The sequence below is a fragment of the Chrysemys picta genome, chromosome 4, assembly GCF_011386835.1.
Source record: "Chrysemys picta bellii isolate R12L10 chromosome 4, ASM1138683v2, whole genome shotgun sequence".
NCBI lineage: Eukaryota > Metazoa > Chordata > Testudines > Emydidae > Chrysemys > Chrysemys picta.
In genome coordinates, this window is record NC_088794.1 from 9,760,266 (window position 1) to 9,787,692 (window position 27,427).

Below are 27,427 nucleotides of genomic sequence, written 5' to 3' on the forward strand. Positions count from 1 at the left end.
GGTGAGCGAGCGAGTGGGGGAGGCGCAGCAGCACCCTGCAAGTTGCATGATGGGAAAAAGTCTCCTCCCTCCACCCCCGGCATCCGGTCCAATAACTTCTGGCTGAGCTAGAGCGTAGCCCGGAGAAAGAGAGGGACAGACCGATCCCCACCAGGGAGCAGCCGCCCGGGTTCCCAGCGTGAACCCCCAGCCCAGGTAACCACGGGCCCCGTATTCCCAGCCTGGATGGGGCTCCCAGCCGCTCCCAGCCAGCGGATCTGGCTCTGCCTTTGTCTGGGAGCTGGAAGCGACCTCTGCTTCCTGCCCCCCGCCCCGGGACGCACCGAGGCACAGCTCAGGGAGGGAAGCGGAGAGCCCGGGACCCGCGGGGAGCCCGGCCCGGTTGGGTGAGTGCGGACGGGACAGGCGAGCGCACGCAGGCACCAGAGGCAGAGTGACGGGGGAGGGTGTGAGCAGCGCTGGCTGCAGGCAGCAGCAGACTCCTTCCCGAGGGGCTCCGTGGGAGCCGGTTGGGAGATCTGGTTTTTGGTTTTGTTTGTGGAAATGAAGCAAATCGTATTCTTAGGGGGTGGGGGAGGGGGAAATGGGGGCCCCAAAATATTCCTGGTGGCAGAGGGGCAGTAGAAGAGATGGGAGAGCCCCCACCTGTGAAAGAGACCAGGCGCCTGTGACAGGGAGAGAGCATGTGTGTGTGTGTGACAGGCAGAGAGCATGTACTCCTGTGACAGGGAGAGAGTGCGTGTGTGGGTCTGATGGGCAGAATGTGTGTTTGTGTGACGGGCAGAAAGTATGAGTGTATGCACACATGTAACAGGGAGGGACCGAGTGTGTGTGTGTCGTGGGCAGAGAGTGTTGGTGTGCATGTGTGATGTGCAGAGAGGATATATGTGTGCGCATGTGATAGAGAGAGTACATGTGTGTGTGCCAGGCAACTTGTGTGTGTTTGTGTGATGGGCAGAGAGCATGTGTGTGCGTGCATCACATATGACAGGAGAGAACATGTGTGTGCCAGGCAGAGAGTGTATATGTGTGTTACATTAATTTATTGAAATATATGGACTTAGAGTCACAGGTGTCCAATACTAAACAAGGTTCAGGGTTTGTTAGTAATAGTACTTAGTACCCTGGCAAACACCCCATTAAAGAGTCTTTTAATCCTTTAATAAAGATACAAAAAAGGAAGGGACAACAGTTAATGTTTGACATGTAACGTACCAAATAAGGCTTTTGTTTTAACAAATTTTCTCTTTTTTTAAAAAAAGCTGGAGGGAGTTTCTAAAAGGAGTGCTCCCTCTTCCCCCCCCCCCCACGCCATCATTTGACAAACATTTAGATGATATTAAAGATAGTAATAACTGTTAAAAAGTTAAGAGAAATGGGCCAGAGCTGTTATTAGTGAAGTTTGATTTTTGTTATTTAAAAGGCAAAGCAAGATGTGCACACCTCAGGGGACAGAAAAGAATAGCAGAGAGAGAACATGCAGTTTCTGTCTGTGTCATTGTTGACTTTTACTTGCAGTTTCACTGTTGGGTGTGACGGGCAACACGTGTTTTTCCATCTGATCAGTCACACTAAGACTTGGCAAACTTGTACCAGTATCAGGCTGTTTAGGGGATTGCTTTTAGTTGCCTTTTTGGTCTGAGGTTTACAGCTGTATTGCAAAATATACAGCCTTGGCTGGCTAAGCCAGACGATTATTAAATAGAAGGCAAAAGAAGAGGGATAGGAAAGAGAAATAAAATGGGGAAGGAAAACACCACATAAGGGTGGAGGGACAAAGTCTTACATCCCAGGAGGTGTTTGGGATTCAGTCAGAGCCAGGGGAGGTGGTGATGTCATCTGGGTCCCTTTTTTTGACTGAGTCTGGTCAGAAAAATCTCTTAGGATCAGGATGACAAAGACCCAACAGTGTCATGGTGGATCCTGGTCATCCAGGAGACAATGTGGTTGGGCAGTCATGATGATAAATCTTGTTCCTTCCTGATCCTCTCTTTCAGTCTGCCTGCATCCCCCTTTGCCACTTTTCCTCCTAAAGTCTCTCCTTTTTTTTTTTTTTTTTAAGGACCTCAATCCAGTGTCTGCACACCCCATCCCCCTTTTGGGGTGGATCTTGGGTGAGGGGGCACTGTGACAGACTGTCCTTGTGCTTAAGACAGCACAGCACACAGGTTAGAGTCAATACAGCTGCCCTCGGGTGCAAGGCAACCTAATGGGCGGAGTCAGGGGCCACTCGGGGAAGGGGAGGTTGACAGCTGGGGTAGGGGGCCCAGGCTCTCCCTGCTCCACCAGGTCCCAGCCCAGGGCCCTCTCAGCAGTGAGTGTGGTCATCACCCAGTCAGCAGGGATCCTACTGCAACACGCTGACCTTCCTCAGGTGGGAGATACCAATCACTTCGCCCCCCCAGGGCCACTTCCTACTGTGTCTCCTGAAACTGGGATCTGTACGTCATCAGGGTCTCCAGGCTCCTTGCACAGGTCACTCCCTGGGATTCTGACTCCAGTCAGCCCACCGTCAACAACAGGTCTCTGGTCTGGTCCTGGGGATCCCGGAGTCAGGTGCTGAAGCAGCTTCTGGACTGGTGCCTCCACCAAACATCCTTCCCACTCAATGGTCAACCTAGAATGAACTGGGCTGCTCCCTTTTATACTAAAGCAGCAGTTGAAGCATGCCCAGAATGGTCTGAGGGGTGGGACTTCCTCCGCCCACAGTGTGGGGTTAACCCTTTCTTGCCTAGTGCGGGGTATGCACACCCTGTCACAGACCCCAAAAGGGGAGTGAGGGGTGGAATAGCCCATCCCCTCATTATTTTGTCCACCAATAGGCCCAAATCTGACACACCGATTTTGGTTCATTGACTTTTGGTCCCAGGCATGACTGTAGCACAGTTTTGAAATATATCAGTAGGCCTTTTTGTTTAGATTAATTCAGGCTTTCTGTCTCCCTTTTGCACCTTTTCCCACCATCATATATTGTTAGAGGTTATTGTAACATGTTTGTAAACTTTTGTTTACTTTTTCATAGTTAGGCTCACAATAATTGCTAGGCCCCAATTGTTCCAACAGTGTGTGTGTGACAGGCAGGGAATGTGTGTGTGTGAGAGAGAGAGAGAGAGAGATAGGGTGACCAGATGTCCCAATTTTATAGGGGCTTTGTCTTATATGGGCCCCTATTACTCCCCACCCTTTGTCCCGATTTTTCACACTTGCTATCTGGTCACCCTAGTGCGAGATGGGCAGAGTGTGTATGTAAGGGTACGTCTATACCCAGCCGCTAGTTCGGCGGCTGGCAATCGAACTTCTGGGTTCGACTTATCGCGTCTTGTCTGGACATGATAAGTCGAACCCGGAAGTGCTCGCCGTCGACTGCGGTACTCCAGCTCGGCGAGAGGAGTACCGCGGAGTCGACGGGGGAGCCTGCCTGCCGCGTGTGGACCGAGGTAAGATCGAACTAAGGTACTTCGAACTTCAGCTACGTTATTCACGTAGCTGAAGTTGCGTACCTTAGTTCGATTTGGGGGGTTAGTGTAGACCAAGCCTAAGAGAGAGAGAGAGAGAGAAATGGGAAGAGAGCATGTGATTACAAAGACAATATTTTAGTGGGGAGAAGGTCTATGACGGGCAGGAGCATGTGTGGAGGACATGCAAGAGAGGTGAAGGCTAAGAACACGTGGGGGTGACACTAAAACAAGGTGCACATGAGAAGCGTGTTTGGGTGAGGGGTGGCCATGTGGGTGAGGGGACGTGTGTGTGTGTGTGTGTCAGGAGGGATACAGTGGGAGGTGTGCTCATATGTGAGGAGGCAAAGACTCATGAGGGGACGTGTGTGTGAGTGCAGCGGGGAAATGTGTGTGTGTGGGGGGGGGGGGGGGGGGAGAGTGGACATGAATGCTGCAATCCTGTTCTCCTCGCCTGCGGGTTCAGATCAGTTTAATGCTGTCAGAGCCGGTGCATATCCCTCCCCCGGGTCCTTGCACAAGGAGGGTGGATTGTAATTCCCACCAGCCAATTTCCCCATGTAGACAGACCCTAATAACCTAGACATAACCCCATATCCCCCAGCACTGGGCATGGAGGAGCCTGTCTGTGCTGGGTGGAACAGGGAGCTGAGGGAATGGAAGGTGGATGGGGAGGTTAGAGAGGGGCCTGTCTGTGCCGGATGGGGACAGAGAGCTGGGGGTATGAGTGTGGGAGATGTGCAGGGGTCTTTCAGTTATGCAGAGCTTCCAGAGAAAAAGTCATATGTGGTATGAGCCATGCAAATCCTGCCGGCACTGGGAACTTTCACTCACTCCCTTGTTCAAAGATAAGTGAGGAAGAGCGTTCCCTGTTAACACCGTGTGTGAGCGTCCCACAGGCCTTCATGCATTTATCCTCACACATCACTGTGAGCCAGGGCAGTGCAACTGCCCCCATGGTACAGGTGGGGAAACCGAGGCACTGAGAGACTAAGGCCTGGTCTACCCTTCAAAGCTTTACGGGCACAGCTTGGGAAGGGGATGGAGGGTGTGATACTATTACTGACATAGCTATATCAGTAAATGCCCTAGATGCAGTTACACAGATAGAGCTTATACCAGACACCAAACCAGCATTAGCTATATCAGTGCTATATGTTTTATACCAGCATAACTGCATCCCCACTCCAGGGTATTGGCCGTGTAGCTATGCTGATGTAATCCTACCACAAACCCCACCTCATGTAGACGAGGCTAGAGTGACTGTCCAAGACTCACACACGGAGTCTGACAGAGCAGGGAACTGAACTTGGATTTCCCACGTCCCTGGCTCGTGCCCCTCATTTCCCCATCCCCCCTCTGGGATGATTCTCTAAGAAGGAGAGGTGGTCACTAGCTGGCTGTAAGAACACAGCTTTTCTGGCAGGGAAGGGTGCGTCCACACTAGGAGGACAGGAATGTTAGTGAACACGACACACAGTCCCAGGGACAACTCGGCCGTTGTCATTTTTACCAGGAGTTATCAGGTTGAGCTAAGCACTCAAATCCCTCGGTACCACGGAATTGCTCCCTCACTGTCTGTGTTTCCCTTGCCCTCCAGGAGCCGCGGGAGAAGCCTGTCTTTCCAGACAGCAGCATTGCCGGCTCCAGGAGATTGCTCTGGTTTTGCGAGACAGTTTGTGCTTCTGGGCCCTCAGACCTGATCCCTCACCCGGCTCACGTGGTGTCAATAACGAGGCACTGGCATACGAAGCCAGAGGCTGGATGCTTCCTGCCAGGGGCATGAATGAGACAGAAAGGCCTGGGGTCTGGGCTCATCCCCTGCTGGGATAAGGACACCCCCGGGGAGCAGCCATGGCTGCAGGGCCGGGGGCAGAGGGGGCCCTGGACCTGCAGTTTCAGATCCAGGTGGAGCAGTCGGTGTGCCCCGCTGGGCTGACGGAGCAGCAGGTCTCAGCTGGGCCCGAGCCAGATGCGGGATTGGAGCGGTCGGGCGGGCTGCCTATTGTGGTGCAGTCCGGCACCATTGGGGAGCTGCTGAGATGGGTAGCGCCGCAGCAGGCCCAGTATGCGTCGCAGAAGGAGATGCTGCAGCACTGGGAGGACGTCTGGCAGGAGGTGCTGCAGGCCCTGTGCATCCTCCCGGAGGTGGGGCCGGCTCCGGTCTGCGCCTTCAGGCCTGGAGAACCAGAGCTGTCGCCTCCTCCCGGAGTTGTGCCAGCACCGACTTGTGCACGTAGGTGTGAAAACCCCACCTCCCAGGGGGGCAGTGAGTCACCCAGGGGTCTGGAGCAGGCTGGGATCGAGCTGCCGGAGGAGACGGCACCGTGTCGAGAGGAGCAGCTGTCAGCCACGCAGACCCCTGCCGAGGTTAAGCCAACTCCAGCACCTGCATGGAGAACCCTGGAGCTGCCACAGCTGGCCCCAGAGGACGATATCGAGGCCTATCTGGCCACCTTTGAGCAGGTGGCTGACGCCTGCCAGTGGCCGAGAGAGGAATGGACAACCCGACTGGAGCTGTACCTCACCGGGAAAGCCCAGTTGGCCTATGGCAGCCTAGACATCACAGAGACAAGTGACTATGGGAAGGTGAAGGCCACCATCCTGCGTCGCTATGGCATCAGCCCAGAGACACAGCGCAGGCGCTTCAGGCAGTTCCGCTACCAGGAGGCCGAGGGGCCCCGGGAGGCTTACAGCCGCCTCCGGGAGCTCTGCCATCGCTGGCTGGAGCCGCAGAGCCGCACCAAGGAGCAGATCCTGGAGCTGCTGATCCTGGAGCAGTTCCTGACCATCCTGCCGGAGGAAATGCAGAGCTGGGTCTGGGAATGTGGTCCTGATACCGGCGCCCAAGCGGTGGCCCTGGCTGAGGGGTTCCAGGTGGGGCAGCCGGAGGCCCAGTGGCCGGGGCTACAGGTGAGAGTTTAACTCCGGTTATCTCAGTGAGGGACCGGGTTGGGAAGGGGAGACAGACTGTGGAAGCCACAGGGGAGCCAGGGTTCCTGTATTTGTCCCTGTAAAGTCTTGCTCAAGATTCTCCATGGAGTGTGGGTGCTTCAGAGTTTGGATGCCCAACATGAGTCAACCAGGGCCTCCCTGATGGTTCAGGTGCTGCCCAGCTACCGCTGTGTTATCCTTAGCACATCCCCCCCTGGAAACCAGGCCCCACCCATCTCCCAGCTGGACAACTAAAAACTGTAGTGCCCCAAGTTAGTGGCCACTCATGGGATCTGAGCGCCAGAGAACGTCCCTGAAATAATTCCTAGAGCAGAATTTTTAGAAAAACATCCAGTCTTGATTTAAAAATTGTCAGTGTTGGACAATCCACTCCTCACTCTTGGTAAATTATTCCAATGGTTAATTACCCTCACTGTTAACAATTTACACTGTATTTCCAATCTGAATTGGTCTAGCTTCAACTTCCAGCCATTGGATCACATCAGTCCTTTCTCTGTTAAACTGAAAAGTCCATTGTTAAATATTTCTTCCCTATGTCAGTACTTACAGACTGTGATCAAGTCACCCCTTCTCTATGGCTAGGTCTACACTATGGGGTGGGAGGGTGGTTTCGACCTAAGATACGCAACTTCAGCTACGCAAATAGTGTAGCTGAAGTTGCGTATTTTAGGTTGACTTACCTGGCTGTGAGGACGGCGGTGAGTCGACCGCTGCCGCTCCCCCGTCGACTCCGCTTCCGCCTCTCGCTGCAGTGGAGTTCCGGAGTCGACAGCAGAGCGACCGGGGATCGATTTTTTTTTTTTTTTTTTTTTATCGCGTCTACACTAGATCGAGTGAAGACGTGCCCAGATTGAGCTCCTTAAGTTTATCACTATAAGGAAGGTTTCCTTATCCTTCAATCATGTTCATGGATCTTCTCTGAATCCTCTCCAATTTATCTACATCCTTCTTGAATTGTGAGCACCAGAACTGAACAGAGTGTTGCAGCAGTGGTTGTGCCAGTGCCAAATACAGAGGTAAAATAACCTCTCTGCTCCTACTCGAGATTCCCATTTATGCATCCCAGGATCGCATTAGCTCTTTTGGCCACAGTGTGACACTGGGAGCTCATGTTCAGCTGAATATCCATCATGACTCCAAAATCTTTTTCAGAGTCACTGTTTCTGAGGATAGAGTCTCCCCTCCTATAAGGATGGCCTCCATTTTTTGTTCCTAGTTGTATATATTTACATTTATCTGTATTAAAATGCATATTGTTTGCCTAAACCCAGTTTACCAAGTCATCTAGATCACTCAGTATCAGTGATCTGTCTCTTTATTACACCTCTACCCCGATATAACGTGACCCGATATAACACAAATTTGGATATAGCACGGTAAAGCAGCGCTCCGGGGGGGATGGGGCTGCGCACTCTGGTGGATCAAAGCAAGTTCGATATAACGCGGTTTCACCTATAACACGGTAAGATTTTTTTGGCTCCCGAGGACAGCGTTCTATCGGGGTAGAGCTGTATTTACCACTCCCCCGATTTTTGTGTCATCTGCAAACTTTCTTAGTGATGATTTTTTGTTTTCTTCCAGGTCATTGTTAAAAATGTTAAATAACGTAGGGCCAGGAACCAATCCTTGTGGGCCCCACTGAAAACACGCCCGCTCAATGATGATTCTCCCTTTACAGTTATATTTTAAGACCTAGCAGTTATCCAGTTTTTAATTCATTTAATGTATGCCATGTAAATTTTATATCATTCTAGTTCTTTAATCAAAATGTCATGTGGTACCAAGTCAAATGCCTTACAGAAGTTTAAGTATATTATGTCAACACAATTACCTTTGTCAGCCAAACCTGAACTCTCATAAAACAAAAAACAAGATAACTTGACCGGACCTATTTTCCATAAACCCATGTTGATTGGCATTAATTACATTACCCTGCTTTAATTATGTATTAATTGAGTCTTGTATCAGCCCCTCTATTATCGTGCCCAGGACTGATGTCAGGCTGACATGCCTGTAATTATTCAGGTCATCCCATTTACCTGTTCTATAAATTGGCACATTAGCTGTCTTCCAGTCTTCTGGAACTTCCCCAAGGCTCCAAGACTTATGGACTATCAACACTAACGATCCAGTGAGCTCCTCAGCCACTTCTTTTAAAACTCTTGGATGCAAATTATCTGGGCCTGCTGACTTACAGATGTCTTACAAATAGCTTCTGTTTAACGTCCTCCAGAGATACTAAGGGAAAGAGTGTTATCATCAACATATGACGAGGCTAAATCATCTGCTTTTCTTTTCCCAATACAGCACAGAAATATTTATTGAACACTTCTGTCTTTTCTACATTATTATTGATAATTCCACCATTTCCATCTAGTAATGGACCAGTACTATTGTCAGGATTCTAACCCCCACCATGCACACCCCAATTCTGGGGGGTCCTGTTTCCTCGGCACTTGGCCCTGACCTGCTTCTGTGCCTGATCCCCTGATTTCAGGGATTGGCCCTGGAAAAGCTGGCACTAAGTGGGATGGAGGAGGACTGGCAGAGGTTGGGAGGGAAGGGCTGGTCCCTGGCACAAGCATTGGTGAGCAGGGGATAGCCTTGGAGTGGCCTGTGCTGAGGAGGATGTATTTGTGGTTGCAGGTGCCAGTGCAGTTTGAGGACGTGGCTGTGACTCTGAGTGGGGCAGAGTGGTTGTTGTTGGATGAGGAGAAGAAGCAGCTCTACAGGGACGTCATGTACGAGAATTACCAGAGCATCAGCTCATTGGGTGAGTTGCATTATGGTCCAAACTTCTTGCCCACTGTGGAAGCTCTGGACAGAGCTGTCCAGAAAATCCTAAACCTTTTCCACTGAATTTTATTTTTTAAAGAAACTGAAAATATTTAAAAAAATATTTTTTTTCCAAAAATATTCCAAATTGTTCAACAAAACCCAAACTGAAAATCTAAATCTTTGCCTTTTCTTTTTTCCCCTCCTCGCTCTGCTTTTAACCATCCTTTCCTCTCTCCTTCTGCTCCCTCTTTCCCTCATTTACTATTTTGCTACTGGGGAAAAAAGGAAAAACTGGGGAAAAAAAACAAAAACTGGAAACTTCTTTTGTTGAAAAACTGGAAAATTTTCACTTGCAAGTAATGTCTCTTTTTCATCCAAAGATGTTGCAGAACAAAAAAAATTGACCACCTCTGGCTGGCTTTGAGCAGAGCTGGATAGAAAATGGAGAATTTTTTCAATAGAAAATTTCAGTGGAAACTAATATTTGTTTTAGTTTTTGTTGAAGTTTTCAGTGGAAAATTTATACTTTTCAATGTAACCCCAACATTTTGGGTTCAAAAACTGCCCCCAAAAATTTAAAAATCAATAGAATTAAAATAATAGCCAAAATCTGGGTTTTGGCTGAAAATTTTAAATTTTGGGGACTTCGATGTTCACATTTTTTTTTTAAATTGACTAAAGCACACACTCTCTGCTAAAATTTTTGCTCAATCAAACCCCAAATTTTCTGTCACAGAAAGAGTCTGGATGGATAGTTTTTGAGCAACTCTCACAGTGAAGTCTCTGCTACCCCTAAATCTGGCAGGCTGCAGAGAGATTAATGATCAACCAGAATTTTTTACCTGTGAGAAATTTCACGTTTCTGAAATTTGAACAAAAGTCAGAAATTAGAGATTTCCCATGGAATCAAAATGTTCAGAAAATTCTGTTTATGAAAGAACTGAAATGGAATTTTATAAAGATTTCTAGCTGGAAATAATTTTTTTTTTTTTATAAAACTGATATTTTTCACAAAACCTTTGCACCAAATATTTTTGGATTTCAGTCACTGAAAACCCTCAAATACGTGTGTTTTTCAACAAAAACCTGAAAAAGTTCTAAAAAAATCCTCCCCCTTAAAAAAAATTCACAGTGGGGAAAGAAAAATAATTTCCTGAGCCACAGGCACCAACTTTCTGATTTTCCTGGGGGTACTCGACCCCCACTCTGCCCCAGGCCCCGCCCCCATTCCACTTCTTCCACCAAGGCCCCACCTCTTCCACCCCCTCCCCCAAGTGCGCCCCACCCCCGCTCTTTCTCCTCCCCCACCCAGGGCCTCCTGCCTCCAGCTTCTCCCAGCAAATAACTCCGAGGGTTTCAGCTGCAGGGGGAGCAATTGCTGCTGTGCTGGTGAAATTCACCCCTTGGAAAGCGTGACCCTTCTGCCAGGTGCTGGTGGCAGCTCAGAGGGCCAGGGTCAGTTCTCCAGCGGGGTGGTTCGGAAGTTACTGGCTGGGACACCCACCAAAATCCCAGCTTGGCCCAGGCACTTTGCCAGGCAAAACTGCCCCAGGCCCAGCGTGTGGGGCTTGGACATGTGGAGAGCTTTGTGCCTGGGGGTGAGGGCAGGGCCCAGGCTGGAAACAACCAGCACTGGATCAGCCAGCCCCAGCTACTGAGTCCCGCTGCCTTGGCCATAGCCTGGCCCTCTGCCCCCTCAGTGCACTGAGCTGTTCCCTGAGTGCCACCCCAGCACTGGAGCACCCACGGAGTCAGTGCCTATGTCCTGAGCAGCTCTGTGATGGGCTGGATGCAGGAATCAGTGGGTGAGACTCTCTGGCCTGGGTTATGCAGGAGCAGGTCCAGTCAAATCGCTGAAATTCCGTTTCACTCGACATTTCAAAATTTGTTTTCCTTCAAACCAAAACCAAATGTTCTTGAAATGAAACACAAATTGTGAAAAAAATATTTAGGCATTTATTTTATTTCTTTTTTCTTGTCAGTGTTGTACTATTTGCATTATTTTTACCTTATTTCATGACATGTAGTGCACACTATGGCATGTCCTCTTGTGAGAGAGAAGTTGGGTGAGGTAATTTCTTTTATTGGAACAACTTCTGTTGGAGAGAGAGACAAGTTTTGAACTTACATGGAGCTCTTCTTCAGGTCTGAAGGTTACAACACCACTTCATACAACATGTCCTCTCATGTCAAGTCATATCATAATATGGCATATTATGACATAATATTCAAAATACTTTTATTTTATTTTTTAAAATATTAAGGGGAGTGGCTGCTTAGTACAGATTGAAACATCTTATTTTCTAGATCAAAGTGTCTCCTGTTTATGTTGTAGTGAAAACATTTAACACCTGTGGAACTAACATGATGTGAATCGTAGAATCATAGAAGATTAGGGTGGAAGAGACTCAGAAGGTCATCTAGTCCAACCCCCTGCTCAAAGCAGGACCAACCCCAACTAAATCATCCCACCCAGGGCTTTGTCAAGCCGGGCCTTGAAAACCTCTAAGGAGATTCCACCACCTCCCTAGGTAACCCATTCCAGTGCTTCACCACCCTCCTAGTGAAATAGTTTTTCCTAATATCCAACCTAGACCTCTCCCACTGCAACTTGAGATCATTGCTCCTTGTTCTGTCCTCTGCCAACACTGAGAACAGTTGAGCTCCATCCTCTTTGATACTAGGTAGTTGAAATACACATAGTAAGAATACTATGGAAAATAATCCATTTTTCCATTCAACTTGATACAATGAATATCTTGTATCATATATGAGCTGCTACCATCCAAAATTTCAAACAGTGCTTGGTTTGTTTTATTTATGTTATTCCTAATTTTAATTAATTGTGAATTTTTTTTCTTTAATGATTGTTTTAGCTGTAAAGTTAATAGTTTATATGCATGAAACACTGGAGTACTTCGTTCAATGAGATCCCGGTAATCTGGGTTGCTAAGAATGGCATTTTCAAAAACATTGGCGATATTGTCGTATGCCCAATAACTGTAGGTACTTGTTGCTTAATGCAAAAATTTGGATTTGTGCCCATACATCCAAGATGACCATAATAGAATTTCTTGTGATTAGTTACTACACATTTCGTAAAAGATTTCCATTTGGTTAGTTGCACTGGGCAGGATACCAGTGTTGCATTGCGTTGGTACCTTTCCAGCTGGTCACATAGTGGAGTTGTTACCTCAAACACATTATACCTACAGATCCATTGATGCCCCTTTTGAGAGCAGCAAGCAATTCATGGGACTTTCCATGCTTGGACATTTTGGTGGGGGTACTTGGATTGTTTCTTATAGATGTCATTTCTAGGTGGCCTATGGAATGGACAGCCAATTGATCACATGCATCCTTATCTGGATCGAACACTAGCAATGATACTGTGAACGAGACATATAAGGATCGTAAAATGTCACAGGTTTTATTTAAATAATGTGTCATAATTTGGATGCAACGTCACAGATCCCAAGTTTCTATTTGAACCAAAAGATTTTTTTTTTATATATATATTTGGTTTGGCATTCAACTTTCTCTCCTCCATGTTTTGAATACAATGTGGACAATACCAATTCAAAATTGGTTGATCTCTGATTAATTTGGGTATTTTCCTTAGTTCCAAGAATTAATAGGTATTATTAATAGTGTCTATTACATATTCACCATATAATGAACAAATAATTTATTTTCCAAGTGAATGATTTTTCCATTATCATTATTATATTTTATCAATTGATCAATCTTATTTCGAGTTTCATTAAACAAATTGGTTATTTCATGCATATTATACACCATAAATCATTGTTTTATTTTGCTAAACCATAAAGTCCTTTAACATGGGGTCAATTACTTTTTTAGCTTCTTTTTTTAATCACATAATTGATATGCCTTTTGATTCTTTTAACATTAACCTTATTTCAGATTAGCACTTCTGTACTAATAAACCTGTGATACTGTTCAAAACTTCAAAAAGATTCATTTATTGTTTTCTTCTGGCAACATAAAGATTAGTTTGTATTTTGATTCCTAAATTGGTAATAGTTTGTACTCACTGTTGATAAGCATTAAACTTATCTATGAGAAGTACTGAAAAAGTTGCAACCTTAGTATCCTTACAATAACTAAATTCACTTATTTACCAATTAGATTATAGTTAATACAACAGGGATATGAATGAACTGAACTTGATTAATTAAGACCCTGTATAGACGTAGCTGTGAGACCACTAACAGGGCCTTCTTGCAAACTGAACATTTCACAGGGTTCTGTGAGTAATGGTCTTTTCCATTACTGTTGCTTGTACCTTTAAAATATTTATTAATAAACTTTTACAATACCTGAAGACTTAATTTGGCTACAAGCTTCATATTCTCCTTTATATTTATAATTTTGGTTATATATATGTGGTCAATGTTTCAGTTTTTACTGAGCTTGGATATTCAGTTTTGTTTTTCCATGATCCCTATGGGATTCCATACTTATTGGTGAAGATTTACCTTCACTTGCAATATGTTTTATATCCTCCCACACTGGATTTCTTAATTAAGGGAGAGATTCCCCCCCTCCCCAATCTACATAAGGCATGTGTTTATTTCCTTTTGTGTTATATTTAAGAACAAGTTTCTTATCTATTACTTTTTTACCTTTTGATAAAATTTGTTATGCGTGGTTGGAAGAAGTATTTGACTAACTACGTTTCTTTGGTTTTGGATCTCCAGTGGAAAATCCTTTCCACAATACAAACTTTCAATGTTAACCATATCCTTATCCTTCAATGCTAACTATATCCCAATCTATACAGACCTGATATATGACTTTGTACCTTATGTATTTTAAAAGTTGCACTATTAGTTAATGCTGAAAACAATGTTTTAACCCAAATCTTAATTATAAATTGTCCTTGTGCTGGCTGATAATTCCATTTGACGAAAATTTCAGTTGAAAAGCGTTGATCTTTCAGTTCTTGATCTGGTTTTATTTGTTCTTGAGCCCAGATCACTGTTATAATTGCATCCTGAGCAACAGGCAAGTTTGAGTTTAGTTCCAACATAAAAATTTGATTGGCCTTGACTATTCTTGGTTCTTGTTGTACTGGGACAGTCTGTTTGGTTTGAAGTGCAGTATTAAGGCAATAATACAGCATCAGTGTTGTTAAGACATGCATTTTTTTCTTTTCCTGCTACTGGGCTGGCTTTCTCTGATCCTTTACTTCCTCTTTTGTGGTCAGTGTGTCTGATTCTTGTGCCTGTGGAGAAATATTTCTTTTCCGGTACAACTTTAATTCTATTAACATGATAGAATGTATCTACCTTTTTTTTGTTTCTGATTCTGTATGCAGAGGAAACTGAGTCTATTTATAATATAATGTGGTCCAGTTCATTGGTTACGTAAATTGTGTTCTGTTACAGCATATTATCACCTGATCTCCAATTTCCCAAGCATTCTCTCTTTGGCCTTTATTAAAATAAACCTTTGCCTTCTGTTTGGATTTTCCTAATTTGATAGATGATTTAAGTGTTTTTTTTTTAGTGCTTGCACATAGGTTTTCCGTTGACTTCCTCTAGCTGTGTGCCACTGGTATGCCACAAAAGATGCTTTGACATTCACATGGTTTGCCCAGTCATCACCTCAAAGGATGTATGATCTGTGGAAGCAGTGGGAGTTGCCCTGAATGCCATTAAAATGAGTGGAATCTGGGTATTCCAACTGCATCCATTGGCATCTACCAGTTTCGGCAGCATTAGTCTGATGGTGCAATTTGTTCTCGTTTGCATCCCTGATGATTGAGGTCTATATGAAATGTGCAGTTTTGTTGCACTCCCAACAACTGTACACATCTTTGGAACACTTGGGCCTGGTCTACACTCTGAGTTTAGTTTGAATTTAGCAGCATTAAATCGAATTAACCCTGCACCCGTCCACACAACGAAGCCCTTTACTTCGATATAAAGAGCTCTTAATATCGATATCTGAACTCCTCCCCAGCGAGAGGACTAGCGCCGAAATCGGTATTGCCAGTTTGAATTAGGGTTAGTGTGGCCGCAATTCAATGGTATTGGCCTCCGGGCGCTATCCCACAGTGCACCATTGTGACCGCGCTGGACAGCAATCTGAACTCGGATGCACTAGCCAGGTAGACAGGAAAAGCCCCGCGAACTTTTGAATTTCATTTCCTGTTTGCCCAGTGTGGAGAGCACAGGTGACCACGCAGAGCTCATCAGCACAGGTAACCATGCAGTCCGAGAATCGAAAAAGAGCACCAGCATGGACCGTACGGGAGGTACTGGATCTGATCGCTATATGGGGAGAGGATTCCGTGCTAGCAGAACTATGTTCCAAAAGACAAAATGCCAAAACATTTGAAAAAATCTCCAAGGGCATGATGGAGAGGGGCCACAATAGGGACTCACTACAGTGCCACGTGAAAGTTAAGGAGCTCAGACAAGCCTACCAGAAAACCAAAGAAGCAAACGGAAGGACCAGGGCAGAGCCACAGACATGCCGCTTCTACGCTGAGCTGCATGCAATTCGGGGGGGGCACCACTATCCCACCCTTGAGCATGGATTCTGAGGAGGGGGTAATCTCAGCCATGCCTGAGGATTCTGCAGATGGGGAAGATGTTCTGCAGTGAAAGAGCTCATCTGAATGAGTGGAAGGACGCGGTATCAAAGTACAGGAAAGATGCCAGTGAACGTGAGGACATGAGGGACCAACGTGAGGACAGAAGGGACCAACGTGAGGAGAGGAGAGATGCTCGAGATGAGAAGTGGCGGCAGGAAGATCAGAGGAGGCAGGATGCAATGCTGGGGCAGCTGCGTGAGCAAACAGACATGCTCCGGCGTCTGGTGGAGCTTCAGGAACGGCAGCAGGATCACAGAGTGCCACTGCAGCCCCTGTATAACCCCCCTCACCATGTTCCATAGCCTCCTCACCCAGACGTGTAAGAATGCGGGGGGAAGGCTCCGTGCACCCTCCCACTCCATCCCAGTGGACAGCCCAACCAAAAGGCTGTCATTATTTTGAACTTTTTTAGTGGCCTTTTCCTTCCCTCCTATCCTCCTCCCAAACCCCACCCGGGCTACCTTGTAAGTTTTCTCTCCCTCTTTTTATAATCAATTAATAAAGAATACATGATTTTTAAACAATAGTGACTTTATTTCCTTTGAAATCAAGCTGTGATCAAAGGGGGAGGGTGGGTTGCTTACAGAGAACGAGTTAATCAAGGGGGCGGGTTTTCATCAAGGAGAAACAAACAGAACTTTCACACCATAGCCTGGCCAGTCATGAAACTGTTTTTCAAAGCTTCTCTAATGCATAGCACTTCCTGGTGTGCTCTTCTAATTGCCCTGATGTCTGGCTGCACGTAATCAGTGGCCAGGCGATTTGCCTCAGCCTCCCACCCCGCCATAAACGTCTCCCCATTACTTTCACAGAGATTGTGGAGCACACAGCAAGCAGCAATAACAATGGGAATATTGGTTTGGCTGAGGTCTGATCGAGTCAGTAAAGTGCGCCAGCGACCCTTTAAATGTCCAAATGCACATTCTACCACCATTCTACACTTGCTCAGTCTGTAGTTGAACAGCTCCTGACTACTGTCCAGGCTGGCTGTGTATGGCTTCATGAGCCATGGCATTAAGGGGTAGGCTGGGTCCCCAAGGATAACTATAGGCATTTCAACATCCCCAACGGTTATTTTCTGGTCTGGGAAGTAAATTCCTTGCTGCAGCCATTTAAACAGAGTAGTGTTCCTGAAGATGCGAGCGTCATGAACCCTTCCCAGCCATCCCACGTTGATGTTGGTGAAATGTCCCTTGTGATCCACCAGTGCTTGCAGCACCATTGAAAAGTACCCCTTGCGGTTTATATACTGGCTGCCCTGGTGCTCCGGTGCCAAGATAGGGATATGGGTTCCATCTATCACCCCACCACAGTTAGGGAATCCCATTGCAGCAAAGCCATCCACTATGACCTGCACATTTCCCAGAGTCACAAACTTTCGTAGCAGCAGCTCAGTGATTGCTTTGGCTACTTGCATCACAGCAGCCCCCACAGTAGATTTGCCCACTACAAATTGATTCCCGACTGACCGGTAGCTGTCTGGCGTTGCAAGCTTCCACAGGGCTATTGCCACTCACTTCTCAACTGTGAGGGCTGCTCTCATCCTGGTATTCTGGCACTTCAGGGCAGGGGAAAGCAAGTCACAAAGTTTCATGAAAGTGCCCTTATGCATGCGAAAGTTTCGCAACCACTGGGAATCGTCCCACAACTGCAACACTAGGTGGTCCCACCAGTCTGTGCTTGTTTCCCGGGCCCAGAATCGGCGTTCCATGGCTAGAACCTGCCCCATTAACAACATGATCTCCAAAGCGCCGGGACCTGTAGTTTGAGAGAATTCTGTGTCCATGTCCTCATCACTCTCATAGCCGCGCTGCAGTCGCAGCCTCCTCCTCGCCTGGTTTTCTAGGTTCTAGTTCAGTATAAACTGCACGATAATGCGCAAGGTGTTTACAATGTTCATTACTGCTGTCTTGAGCTGAGCGGGCTCCATGCTTGCCGTGGTATGGCGTCTGCACAGTTCACCCAGGAAAAAAGGTGCGAAACCGTTGTCTGCCATTGCTTTCACGGAGGGAGGGGTGAGGCTGTACCCAGAACGACCAGCGACAATGTTTTTTGCCCTATCAGGCATTGGGATCTTAACCCAGAATTCCAATGGGCAGGGGAGACTGCGGGAACTATGGGATAGTTTTGGAATAGCTACCCACAGTGCAACGCTCCGGAAGTCGACACTAGCCTCGGTACATGGACGCACACCGCCGAATTAATGTGCTTAGTGTGGCCACATGCACTTGACTTTATACAATTGGTTGCCCAAAATCGAATTCTGTAAATTCGGAGTAATCCTGTAGTGTAGACATACCCTGGCTCAGTAAAATGTGTTCCTCTGCCTGACTCTACCCTAGCGGGGAGTTTCCAATGAGAGAAGACTTGTTTCACCACATTTTTTTTTTTGTTTTGGCTAAAGCAGCATTTGCCTTAAGGGGAAATACTTCTCCCTCCTCCCCCATTTGGAGAATGGATCAATAACAAGAAGATATTGGTTTCTCCTGATCATAATAATAAGTTTCTGTGATTTCTATTTTGGAAGGTATTGATGTGGAAATCTGGGTTCAGATTTTCCCTGGATTAACATCTGGGCACACACAAGGGTTCCCAGAATACAACAGGGCATCCGGCAAAGGAGATAGGGTCCATGTTATACCTTTGTCATGCAGTAACAAAGTCCAGTGTGCTAGCTGAGCATTAGACACCCGTCCATCCTTGATTCGATTAGAAAGCAAGAACTGGAGAGGGGTGTGTGTGTGGAATGGAGAGCTATTGGGTTTAAACCAATTAAAAATGCAAAACGCTTGGTTGTCCAGCTGGTGACCAATAAATATTTTTCACAAGTGGAATATTTAGGTTCCACTAGGCTCATTCTTTTAGAGCACAGGCTACTGGCCTAAATTTTTCCATGACTCTCTTTAGAAACTACTGTTGAAAGTGCAATTGCACTCAGAGACCTTTTAAGTGATACGGTTTGCTGGGATCTGGAGATGCTTGAATTACTGCTCACTTCAATTTTACAAACTGAACTGATCTGATCTGCCCTGGCCCAAGCAATCCCCTTTCTTTCAGAAGTTATACAGTGGACCTGCAATGAAAGCAAAGTTAGGAATGAAGTCTTGATGGTATCCTACCGATCCTAGAAAAGATGATAAAGAAGTTATGTCAGTCGGCATGTGCATGCACTGTTTGTACTCCCTGCGTATCTGAGCTGGGGTTCCTGCTCCAGCGGAGAGTGCTCTGGTCTGTCTCTGTGGGTTCAGAGTTGTCAGCGTTGGGTTGTGCCTGCCCCTCCTCCCACTAGTCATATGACTTTCCCATTGCCCTCTTTCCAGCAGAGAGGGCCCTTTGTACCAAGCCCTTGGGCTCACTGACTGCACCCTGATGGCTTCTCTTCTCTTCCCCATGGGCAGGTTTTCCGGTTCGCAAACCCACCCTGATCTCTCAGCTGGAACGAGGGAAGGAGCCGTGCATCACAGATCCCCCAGCCCCTGAGGAGCAGGAGACCCAGAGGGACGTCCCAACAGGTGAGGGATGAATCAGCCAGCTTAGAAAGCAAAATCCTGGGATCCCAGCCACAAGCTCCCATGGCAGTGCCTCCTGGCTGAGTCTGCAGAGCCAGGGGGTAGGCAGAGCTCAGCCACACAGCCAGGAGCTCCCCCAGCCCCTCCCCAGGGTCAGATCCACTGAGCCATGGCGGAGGCAGAACCACGAATTCCTGGTTCCCCAAGTTGCACTCTGTCCAATTTGGGTTCTGTCACAGACTCCCCGTGTGACCTTGGGCCAGTCACTTAGTCCCTGTGTGTGTCAGTTCCCATCTGTAGACTGGGGATAACAGTCCTGCCCTGCCTCCCAGGCGTGCATGTGAATAAACACATTAAGGATTGTGCGGCACTTGCATACTATGGTGCTGGGGCCCGTCAATACCAGAGATAGACCAACACTAATAACCCATGTCTGTTAAAGAGCTGCACTGGGCTGTGTGGACGGCCTTGTTCTGGTTTTAACCAAGCTTCTTTTGGTTCAGTTCCATGCAAGTGGGAACAGGTTAAGGGTAAACCAAAGTAGGCACCTCCAGGTGGCAGATTGCCCTGCTTTAGATAACGGGGTTACTTTGGCGCTGGCTGGAGATTTTTTTTTCCATCACAAAATGACGATTTGCCAAATTTGAAACGTTCCATGGAAACATCTCAGTTCTGAAAGAATTTGGGCAGAAAGCAGGCCGGGGACTGACAGAAACCTGCCTGGTGTCTCGCCAGCTCGTCCCTCCCCAGCACTTCAGCAGCTGCCACTGGCCTGGGGTTTCTGAACCACAGAGGTGTCAGGAGCCTAGAAGCACTGGGATACCCGGCTCCCAAGCTCCCAGGGCCATCAGCAGCTGGCCTGGTGGCTGCCCCGGAGCCGGGGCTCCCAGGCGCTCCTGACTCCACAGCACCTGCCTGGACGGGCAGCCGGGAATCCCAGGGAGCACATTTCATTTCACACACACACACATTCCTGCAGCTCGGTGTGTCCCAAACCAAGTATTGCGGGGTTCAAGTTGTGGGGAACATTTCCAGTTTGGGGTTTTTTGTCCCAATTCAGGACAAACTTTTTTCCAAAAACTCGAATATTTTTTGTGAACTTTGAATTCCACTTTCCCGCCACTGTTAGTTTAGATCCCTCTGCTGGCTTCCCCCTGCGCCTGGGGCCCGGCTCACGCACCACTTCTCTCTTGGTTCCCGCAGACACCGAGGAGCTGGCTGTGCTGCACCGCGGGGAGGCGGAGGTACCTGTCAAAGCAGCTCCAACGCCCAAGGCCTCACCAAGTCGATCCAAGAGGAAAGCGGCCCAGAGCCCAGGCCGGAAGAGAAAGAAACCCTCTCTGGCTGGAGAAGAGCCAGCAGCCCCCTCTGAGGGTGGGAAACAGCAGCTCCCCACCTGTCCCATGTACATGCAACAGCCGCTTCCTTCTGTGCGCATGCAAAAGCATTTCCTTCCTGTACGCAGGAAACAGCCATCGCCTGTTGTGCACAGAGAACATCCTGTCCCTCCTGTGTGCCGGGAACAGCCGCCCTCCACTTCTGGCAAGGAACAGCCGCCCCCTCCCCTGAGCAGGGAACAGCCGCCCCCTCCCCTGAGCAGGGAACAGCCGCCCCCTCCCCTGAGCAGGGAACAGCCGCCCTCCACTCCTGGCAGGGAACAGCCGCCCCCTCCCCTGCGCAGGGAACAGCCGCCCTCCACTCCTGGCAGGGGACAGCCGCCCCCGCCCCTGCGCAGGGAACAGCCGCCCCCTCCCCTGCGCAAAGAACAGCCTGTCTCCCCCCTGCGCAGGGAACAGCCACCCCCTCCCTTGAGCAGAGAACAGCCTGTCTCTCCCATGCGCAGGGAACTGCTCCCTACCGAGCTGCCTCACCTGCCGTCCCTGTCTAAGTCCTGCAGCAAGGAGCCAGCAGAACAAGATTCCCCTCCCAGCAGGAGCCCGCCCCCCTCTGAGAAGTCCTACCAGTGCCCCTTGTGTAGTCAGAACTTCAGACAGAGCTCGGACCTGCAGCGGCACCGGCGCATCCACACGGGAGAGAAGCCTTTCCACTGCCCGGTGTGCGAGAAGAGCTTCCGGCTGCAGTCCAACCTGATCGTGCACCAGCGCACCCACACCGGGGAGCGGCCCTACCAGTGCGGGGAGTGCGGCCGCGCCTTCTCGCAGAGCTCCAACCTCCTGACCCACAGCAAGATCCACTTGGGCCAGAAGCCCTATGCCTGCTTCGAGTGCGGCAAGAGCTTCCACCACAGCTCCAACCTCATCATCCACCAGCGCACCCACACCGGCGAGCGGCCCTACGAGTGCAGCGTCTGCGCCAAGCGCTTCAGCGACCGCTCCACCCTGGTGCAGCACCGGCGCCTCCACACGGGCGAGCGCCCCTACGCCTGCTCTGAGTGCGGCAAGTGCTTCAGCCAAGCCTCACACTTGGTCAAACACCGACGCACCCACGCGGGCCCCTGCACCAAGAATAGCGCTGCCCCCAGAAAAGCACCAGTCACAGCGGTGGAGAGAAACAGTCCCAACAATGGGGCAGCCGTTGGGGAGAAGAGAACTACCCCCACTCATGGGCTGAGTGAGAGGACTGCCACGCCCCAAAATGGAGCAGCTATAGGGGAGGAAAGAGCAGCCCGGAAAGATACACCCACTGTGGGGAAGGATAGAGCCACCCAGGAAGTGGGTTCAGAGGGGGAGAAGGACAAAGCGGCTCAGAAAGTTGCTTTGGCCACAAAGGAGATAGCCGCCCCCAAACACATGCTGGCCAGGGGGATGGAGAGGGCGGCAACAAAGGACCCGCTGGCCGCAAGGAAGGAAAGGGTGACCCTCACACCTGGGCTGGGTGAGTTGAGAGCTGCCCCCATACACAGGCAGGGCACAGGGGAGGACAGAGCCACTCCAAAAGATGTGCCAGCCATGGGGGGAAAGAGAGCACTGACTCCAGGTGCACCAGCCGTGCATGAGGAGAGAGATGCCCTGAAAGATGCACTGAGGGCAGGGAAGGACAAACCAGCAACAAACCACCCATCAGCTGTGGAGAAGGGGAGAACTGCCCCCAAACTTGCGCTGACCATGAGGCAGGGAAGAGCCGGCCCCAAACACACACTGGCCATGGAGAAGGGGGGAGTCAGCCCCAAACACACACTGGCCATGGGGAAAGGGAGAGCCGGCCCTGAACACGCATTGGCCACAGGGAAGGAGAAAGTCAGCCGCAAACACGCACTGGCCACGGGGAAAGGGAGAGCCGGCCCTGAACACGCACTGGCCACGGGGAAAGGGAGGGCCGGCCCTGAACACGCACTGGCCACGGGGAAAGGGAGAGCCGGCCCTGAACATGCACTGGCTATGCGGCGGGGGAAAGCCGGCCCCAAATATGCACTTGCCAAAGGGAAGGGGCGAGCCGGCCCCAAACATGCACTTGCCACGGGGAAGGGGAGAGCTGGCCCCAAACATGCACTGGCCACGGGGCAGAGGAAAGCTGGCCCCAAACATGCACTGCCCACGGGGAAAAAGGGAAATGCCCCCAAAAACACATTGGCCACGGGGAAGGAGAGAGCCGGCCCCAAACATGCCCTGGCCACGGGGAAGGGGAGAGCCAGCCCCAAACACGCACTGGCCACGGGGCAGGGGAAAGCCGGCCCCAAACACGCACTGGCCACGGGGCAGGGGAGAGCCGGCCCCAAACACGCACTGGCCACGGGGCAGGGGAGAGCCGGCCCCAAACACGCACTGGCCACGGGGCAGGGGAGAGCCGGCCCCAATTACATACCAGGCACACGGGAGCGCAGACGGCAGGGGAACCCTCTCATGTCACTGCGTGATAGGGGCAGGGATGGCTCACAGAGGGAACAGACTCTGAGGAGCCCTGTCACTGCACGGTAGGGTCCGGGCTGGCTTCTTTGGACATGCATTCAGCTGGCTTTTCACTGACTCGGTGTGAAACCCCATCAATGTGCAGGAGGGCAGTAATGCCAATGCCATAGGCTCACACTTAGGCAGCAGCGGAGAAGCCGGCCTGGCGTGGGATGCACTAACAGCTCGGAGAGGACGGGCAGCACGAAGGCACTTCTGGCACCGCAGAGCGTGTCCCCCATCCCCCGGGACCGGAGCTGACAGAGCAAGTGGCTGGCACGTAAAATGCAAACACAGACATCTCTCGCTTGGGGCAGGGGGAGGAGGAGGCTGAAATCTTGGCAGGCAACAGGAAGGGAGAGTTGGGTGAATTTTAAACTCTCAAACTGGGCCCTGAGCCAAGGGAGTGTAAAAGAAGCCCTAGAAATCTCCCTTTTTGTGGAATTAAAATGAGACGAATGGTTCCGGTGTGACCAGCTCTTGTGATCTGTGGGCTGTCTCTTAAAGCCCCAGCTCTGCTTTTATATATAAAAAGAAAATCTGTGTCTAGCCCAATGACTGGGGAGAAAAATCAAGGAAACTCCAACCCCATTGGCTACGACGCAAATCACTCCATGTTAATTTATTTTATTTTATTAAATCTCACGATTTTTTAAAACGGCTTTTGTGATATTTTGGGTCTGACGCCATCTTTCTTTGAAGGCTTGGGGCTTTTGGGGGAGGAGGGGCTGATAAAGCCACAGGAGGCAGTTTTAGAAGCCCAGCGAATGTATCCTCCAGCGTCCATTGCAACCCACATGCTGCATCCCAGGTGAGCCGTAATGGGGAAATGGACGAGACGTGGCAGCCCCATTCTCAAGGGGTATCTGCATCGTGCAATCTTATACCTGCAAAACGCTGTTGGGATTTTTCTTGGCAATTTGTTGTGGCCACAATGGAAGAAGTTTTAAAAAAAAAGGCCTAATTTTTAAATGGACAGTGCCCCTTTTGTAGCTTTTTAGGTCAGAACAGCGTGACGGTGTAGTCTGATCTCCTGCATAACACTGTCCGTGAATTAAATGCTGCTTCGAGCCCAATAGCTAGGACCCTGCCAAATTCACTGTCCATTTTCATAAATTTCACAATCAGAGCATTGTAAAAAATCTTGAATGTCACCGTTTCAGCTATTTAAATCTTAAATTGCACGGTGTTGTAACAAACACAAATATGTATTTAAACACAGCAAAATATAAACAGGCACAGCCCTTAAGATTCAGCGTTTCTCAAACTGGGGGTCCTGACCTAAAGGGGGTCGCAAGGTTATTGTAGGGGGCGGCCGGAGAGCAGCGGCTGCTGGCCGTGTGCTCAGCTCTGAAAGCAGCGCTGCTGACAGCCGGAGCGCAGCAGTAAGGGTGACAACACTGTGACCCCCCTACAATAGCCTTGCGACCCCCTTTTGGGTTGGGGCCCCCAGTTTCGGAAAAGCAGTGTACTTCTGTATACTTTTCCCCTATAGTCTAGGGAACTTTTATAATATAGGTAAAAGTACACAAAAGACCAGATTTCACAGTCCGTGATGCGTTTTTGAAGCTGTGAATGTGGTAGGGCCCTATTGATAAGCTATATTAGCTGACTAGATTGTGCTCCTTGGGTCTTTCACTGCCCCTTTCTCTGAGCCAGTCTTAAAACAACTCGGTTCAGCAATAAAAGTACTTCACTGGGCTACCCCAAGGATGTAACCAACAGAGGAAATCTTTATAACGTAGGCTACACTCCAGGGGATGAATACGTGTCATTCCCAGTCTCACAGGGATGCTGTGAGGGTCTTGTGACTAAAGACCAGGCTAGGAATTTCCTGAGTTGATTTTTTAAGAAAGCATTTTTAAAAAACACGTGTGTGACAATGGGCTGTAGATGATTTTATCTCCTTCGAGATTGAGATTACGGTCTGGAGCCAGCTTCTGGAAGCCCTGATTCCAGGGAGTAGCACCCACTCCGAGGGCCTGATCTGTTGAAGGTTGCTGGAAAGATTTAACAGAGCTTTGGACAGACCCGTGGTCTCATTGTGTGCAATGAGACGACTCCCACGAGTGAGGTTTTGCAGGCCTGGCTCCTACCTTTGCCCGTAGCTCCAGGTGTCGTGACATGCTGGAGCGCGTTGGTCAAGGGGTGCGTCTTTACGGCAGGGTTAGCCCCCAGGTCTGAGTACTTGGGTTAGCCTAGCCTCAGTGTTAGCCACCACAATGCAAAGCCTGACTTAAGTTACTGTGTCCTGGTGGGTGCTACCCTCCCCCCACAAGTGTTGCTAGGACTTCTGGAGACATAGTCCATGGTGCTTTGTGCTGCAGCAAGCTGAGCTGCGCTATGATTTTTTCCCCCCAGAGCATTGTGGGAGAATTTTTGACCTTCTGGGCCCATGGAGGCATTGTGGAAAGGCACTGGAGGTGCGGGTTAACCTGCGTCCTCACTGCAAAGTGGGCAGGTTAGCAGCCTGAATGAAAGCTGCAACAGGGCTTTAACCCCCCAAGGAGCCAGGCCAGCAAGCCCGCCTGGGTTTAAAACACCTACATCGATCAGGAGAGAGGATTTTGCGTATGGACGGGGTCAGAGTAAGGACGACAGCTGGGTAAGAGCAGTGAAGACAGCCCCTGTGAAACACAAGACAACGTACTAGTCGAATCGGCAGAGTCTGTAACCTGCTTGTCCCGGCGGAGCGTGGCTGATGGCATAGGCTTCGACTTCTGCTCCCACCAGTGGGTGCTCAACCCACCCCTCTGCCCCCGGCCCCACTCCGACTCCCCCCCCTACCCCACCCCCATTCCAACCCCTTCCCCAAAGTCCCTGCCCCAACTCCGTCCCCTCCCTGCCCCTATTCCGACTCCTTCCCCCAATCCCCGCCCTGGCCCTGCCTCTTCCCCACTTCCTCCCCTGAGTGTGCCATGTTCCCGGCGGCAGCAAGGCGGGAAGCGCTGGGAGGTAAGCAGAGGAGCTGGCAAGCCTGGGAGGGAGTGGGGAGGAGGAGGAACACGGTGCGCTTGGGGAAGAGGTGGGACTGGGGTGGGGATTTGGGGAGGTGTCCAATAGGGGCAGGGAGGGGACGGAGCTGGGGTGGGGCCAGGGGGCACGAGCTCACTGACCTCAGACTTCGCCAAAGCAACCCGGTGGGCAGGAAACCACACATGGGAAGTTCCCAGTGGAAATTGTCGGCGTTTTATAGGAAACTGGAAGTGAAGGGAGCACAGCTTGAAGGTCTGCTTGGGATGGAAAATGAAAGGTGACTGGAAAGGGAAAATTGGCTGTTTATGATACTCAATTTTTTTCATTAGAAATGTGGATTCCTGACTTCTGATTTTGCTAGGGGGTCCCTTGGGGAGGCGGAGAATTTAGCAGGGTTATATCACATGAAAGCACAGACTGAAATCTGAGGCTAAAGTGTTGAGATCCCAATCACATGCCGAGGCACCTGTCTCTATCTGCAATGCCAATCGGGCTGCCCAGCCAATTCTCATTGCAGGCTGGTTGCATCAATAGCCTGTATGGTTCAAAGCTCTCACTCAGGCTTGGCAGAAGCCCTGTGGGTAAGAGATTCACCCCCTGCTAACTGAGGAATCATCCACTCCAGTTTTCTCCTAGCAGTTCGCCGGAAAAAATCAGAGAAGGCAAGAATTGATCGCCAGGGCTCAGATTTTCCAATTAGCACCCAACTGGTAAGATGAAAAGAACAAGCAGAGAAGAGCTCTGTCTGAACAAAAGGGGAAGCCCTCTAACATCATCTTCCCACATCTGAAGGAGCAGGAAGAAAAAAGCCCAAGGTGTTATTTCTCTCTTCGCAGGTCACCCAGGGTGGTGCCCTTTCAGAGATGCTGTCCTTCTCTAGCATGAAACCTTCTTCCACTTTCATTTGATTTGTTTTAAAATTAGGATTACAGGTTTTAAATATCAAAATGATCTATTCATAGTAATGATATATATTGCCCTTACTGTTCTGTTGATGCAAAAATATTGCTACACAGGCTGTAACGCAATAAAACAAAGTGACTTTGGGTTCTTTTCACTCATTATTATACTTAGCTGGGACCTGATTTTTTATATTTGCATTAATTTGATTATGTTTAACAATTTATAACACAGATAAGAACCCAGGAGTCCTGAGTCCCAGCCCCACATGCCAGACAGCATTCTCACTGCCACTGGACAGCAGCCCCTGTGGATAGGACACCAGCTCTGCCGCCCCATCTCGCAGCATGGTCAGCAAATCTTGGGGGAGCTCCTCACTTG

General features: G+C 49.3%; 1 protein-coding gene across 2 annotated transcripts; it reads left to right on the top strand.

Moving 5' to 3' along the window:
- Nucleotides 1–16: 16 nt before the first annotated feature.
- On the top strand, nucleotides 17–27,194 carry LOC122172106 (zinc finger protein 777-like). 2 transcript variants are annotated; one of them, XM_065594223.1, is made up of 5 exons: nucleotides 17–195; nucleotides 5,056–6,368; nucleotides 9,057–9,183; nucleotides 19,215–19,328; nucleotides 20,529–27,194. In XM_065594223.1, exons 2-5 carry the CDS (start codon nucleotides 5,310–5,312, stop codon nucleotides 23,198–23,200), a joined length of 3,972 nt encoding a protein of 1,323 aa, XP_065450295.1. In that variant the 5' UTR covers nucleotides 17–195; nucleotides 5,056–5,309; the 3' UTR covers nucleotides 23,201–27,194. The 2 variants fall into 2 exon arrangements, with proteins under 2 accessions (XP_065450295.1, XP_065450296.1); XM_065594224.1 differs by lacking the exon at nucleotides 17–195 and adding an exon at nucleotides 202–386.
- Nucleotides 27,195–27,427: the final 233 nt, after the last annotated feature.

Excerpts from the sequence above, each read along its gene's own strand:
- LOC122172106 (XM_065594223.1), top strand. The coding sequence starts at position 5,310 with ATGGCTGCAGGGCCGGGGGCAGAGGGGGCCCTGGACCTGCAGTTTCAG. Across the intron at positions 6,369-9,056 it reads CCCAGTGGCCGGGGCTACAG|GTGCCAGTGCAGTTTGAGGA; the intron begins GTGAGAGTTTAA and ends TTGTGGTTGCAG. Across the intron at positions 9,184-19,214 it reads CCAGAGCATCAGCTCATTGG|GTTTTCCGGTTCGCAAACCC; the intron begins GTGAGTTGCATT and ends CCCCATGGGCAG.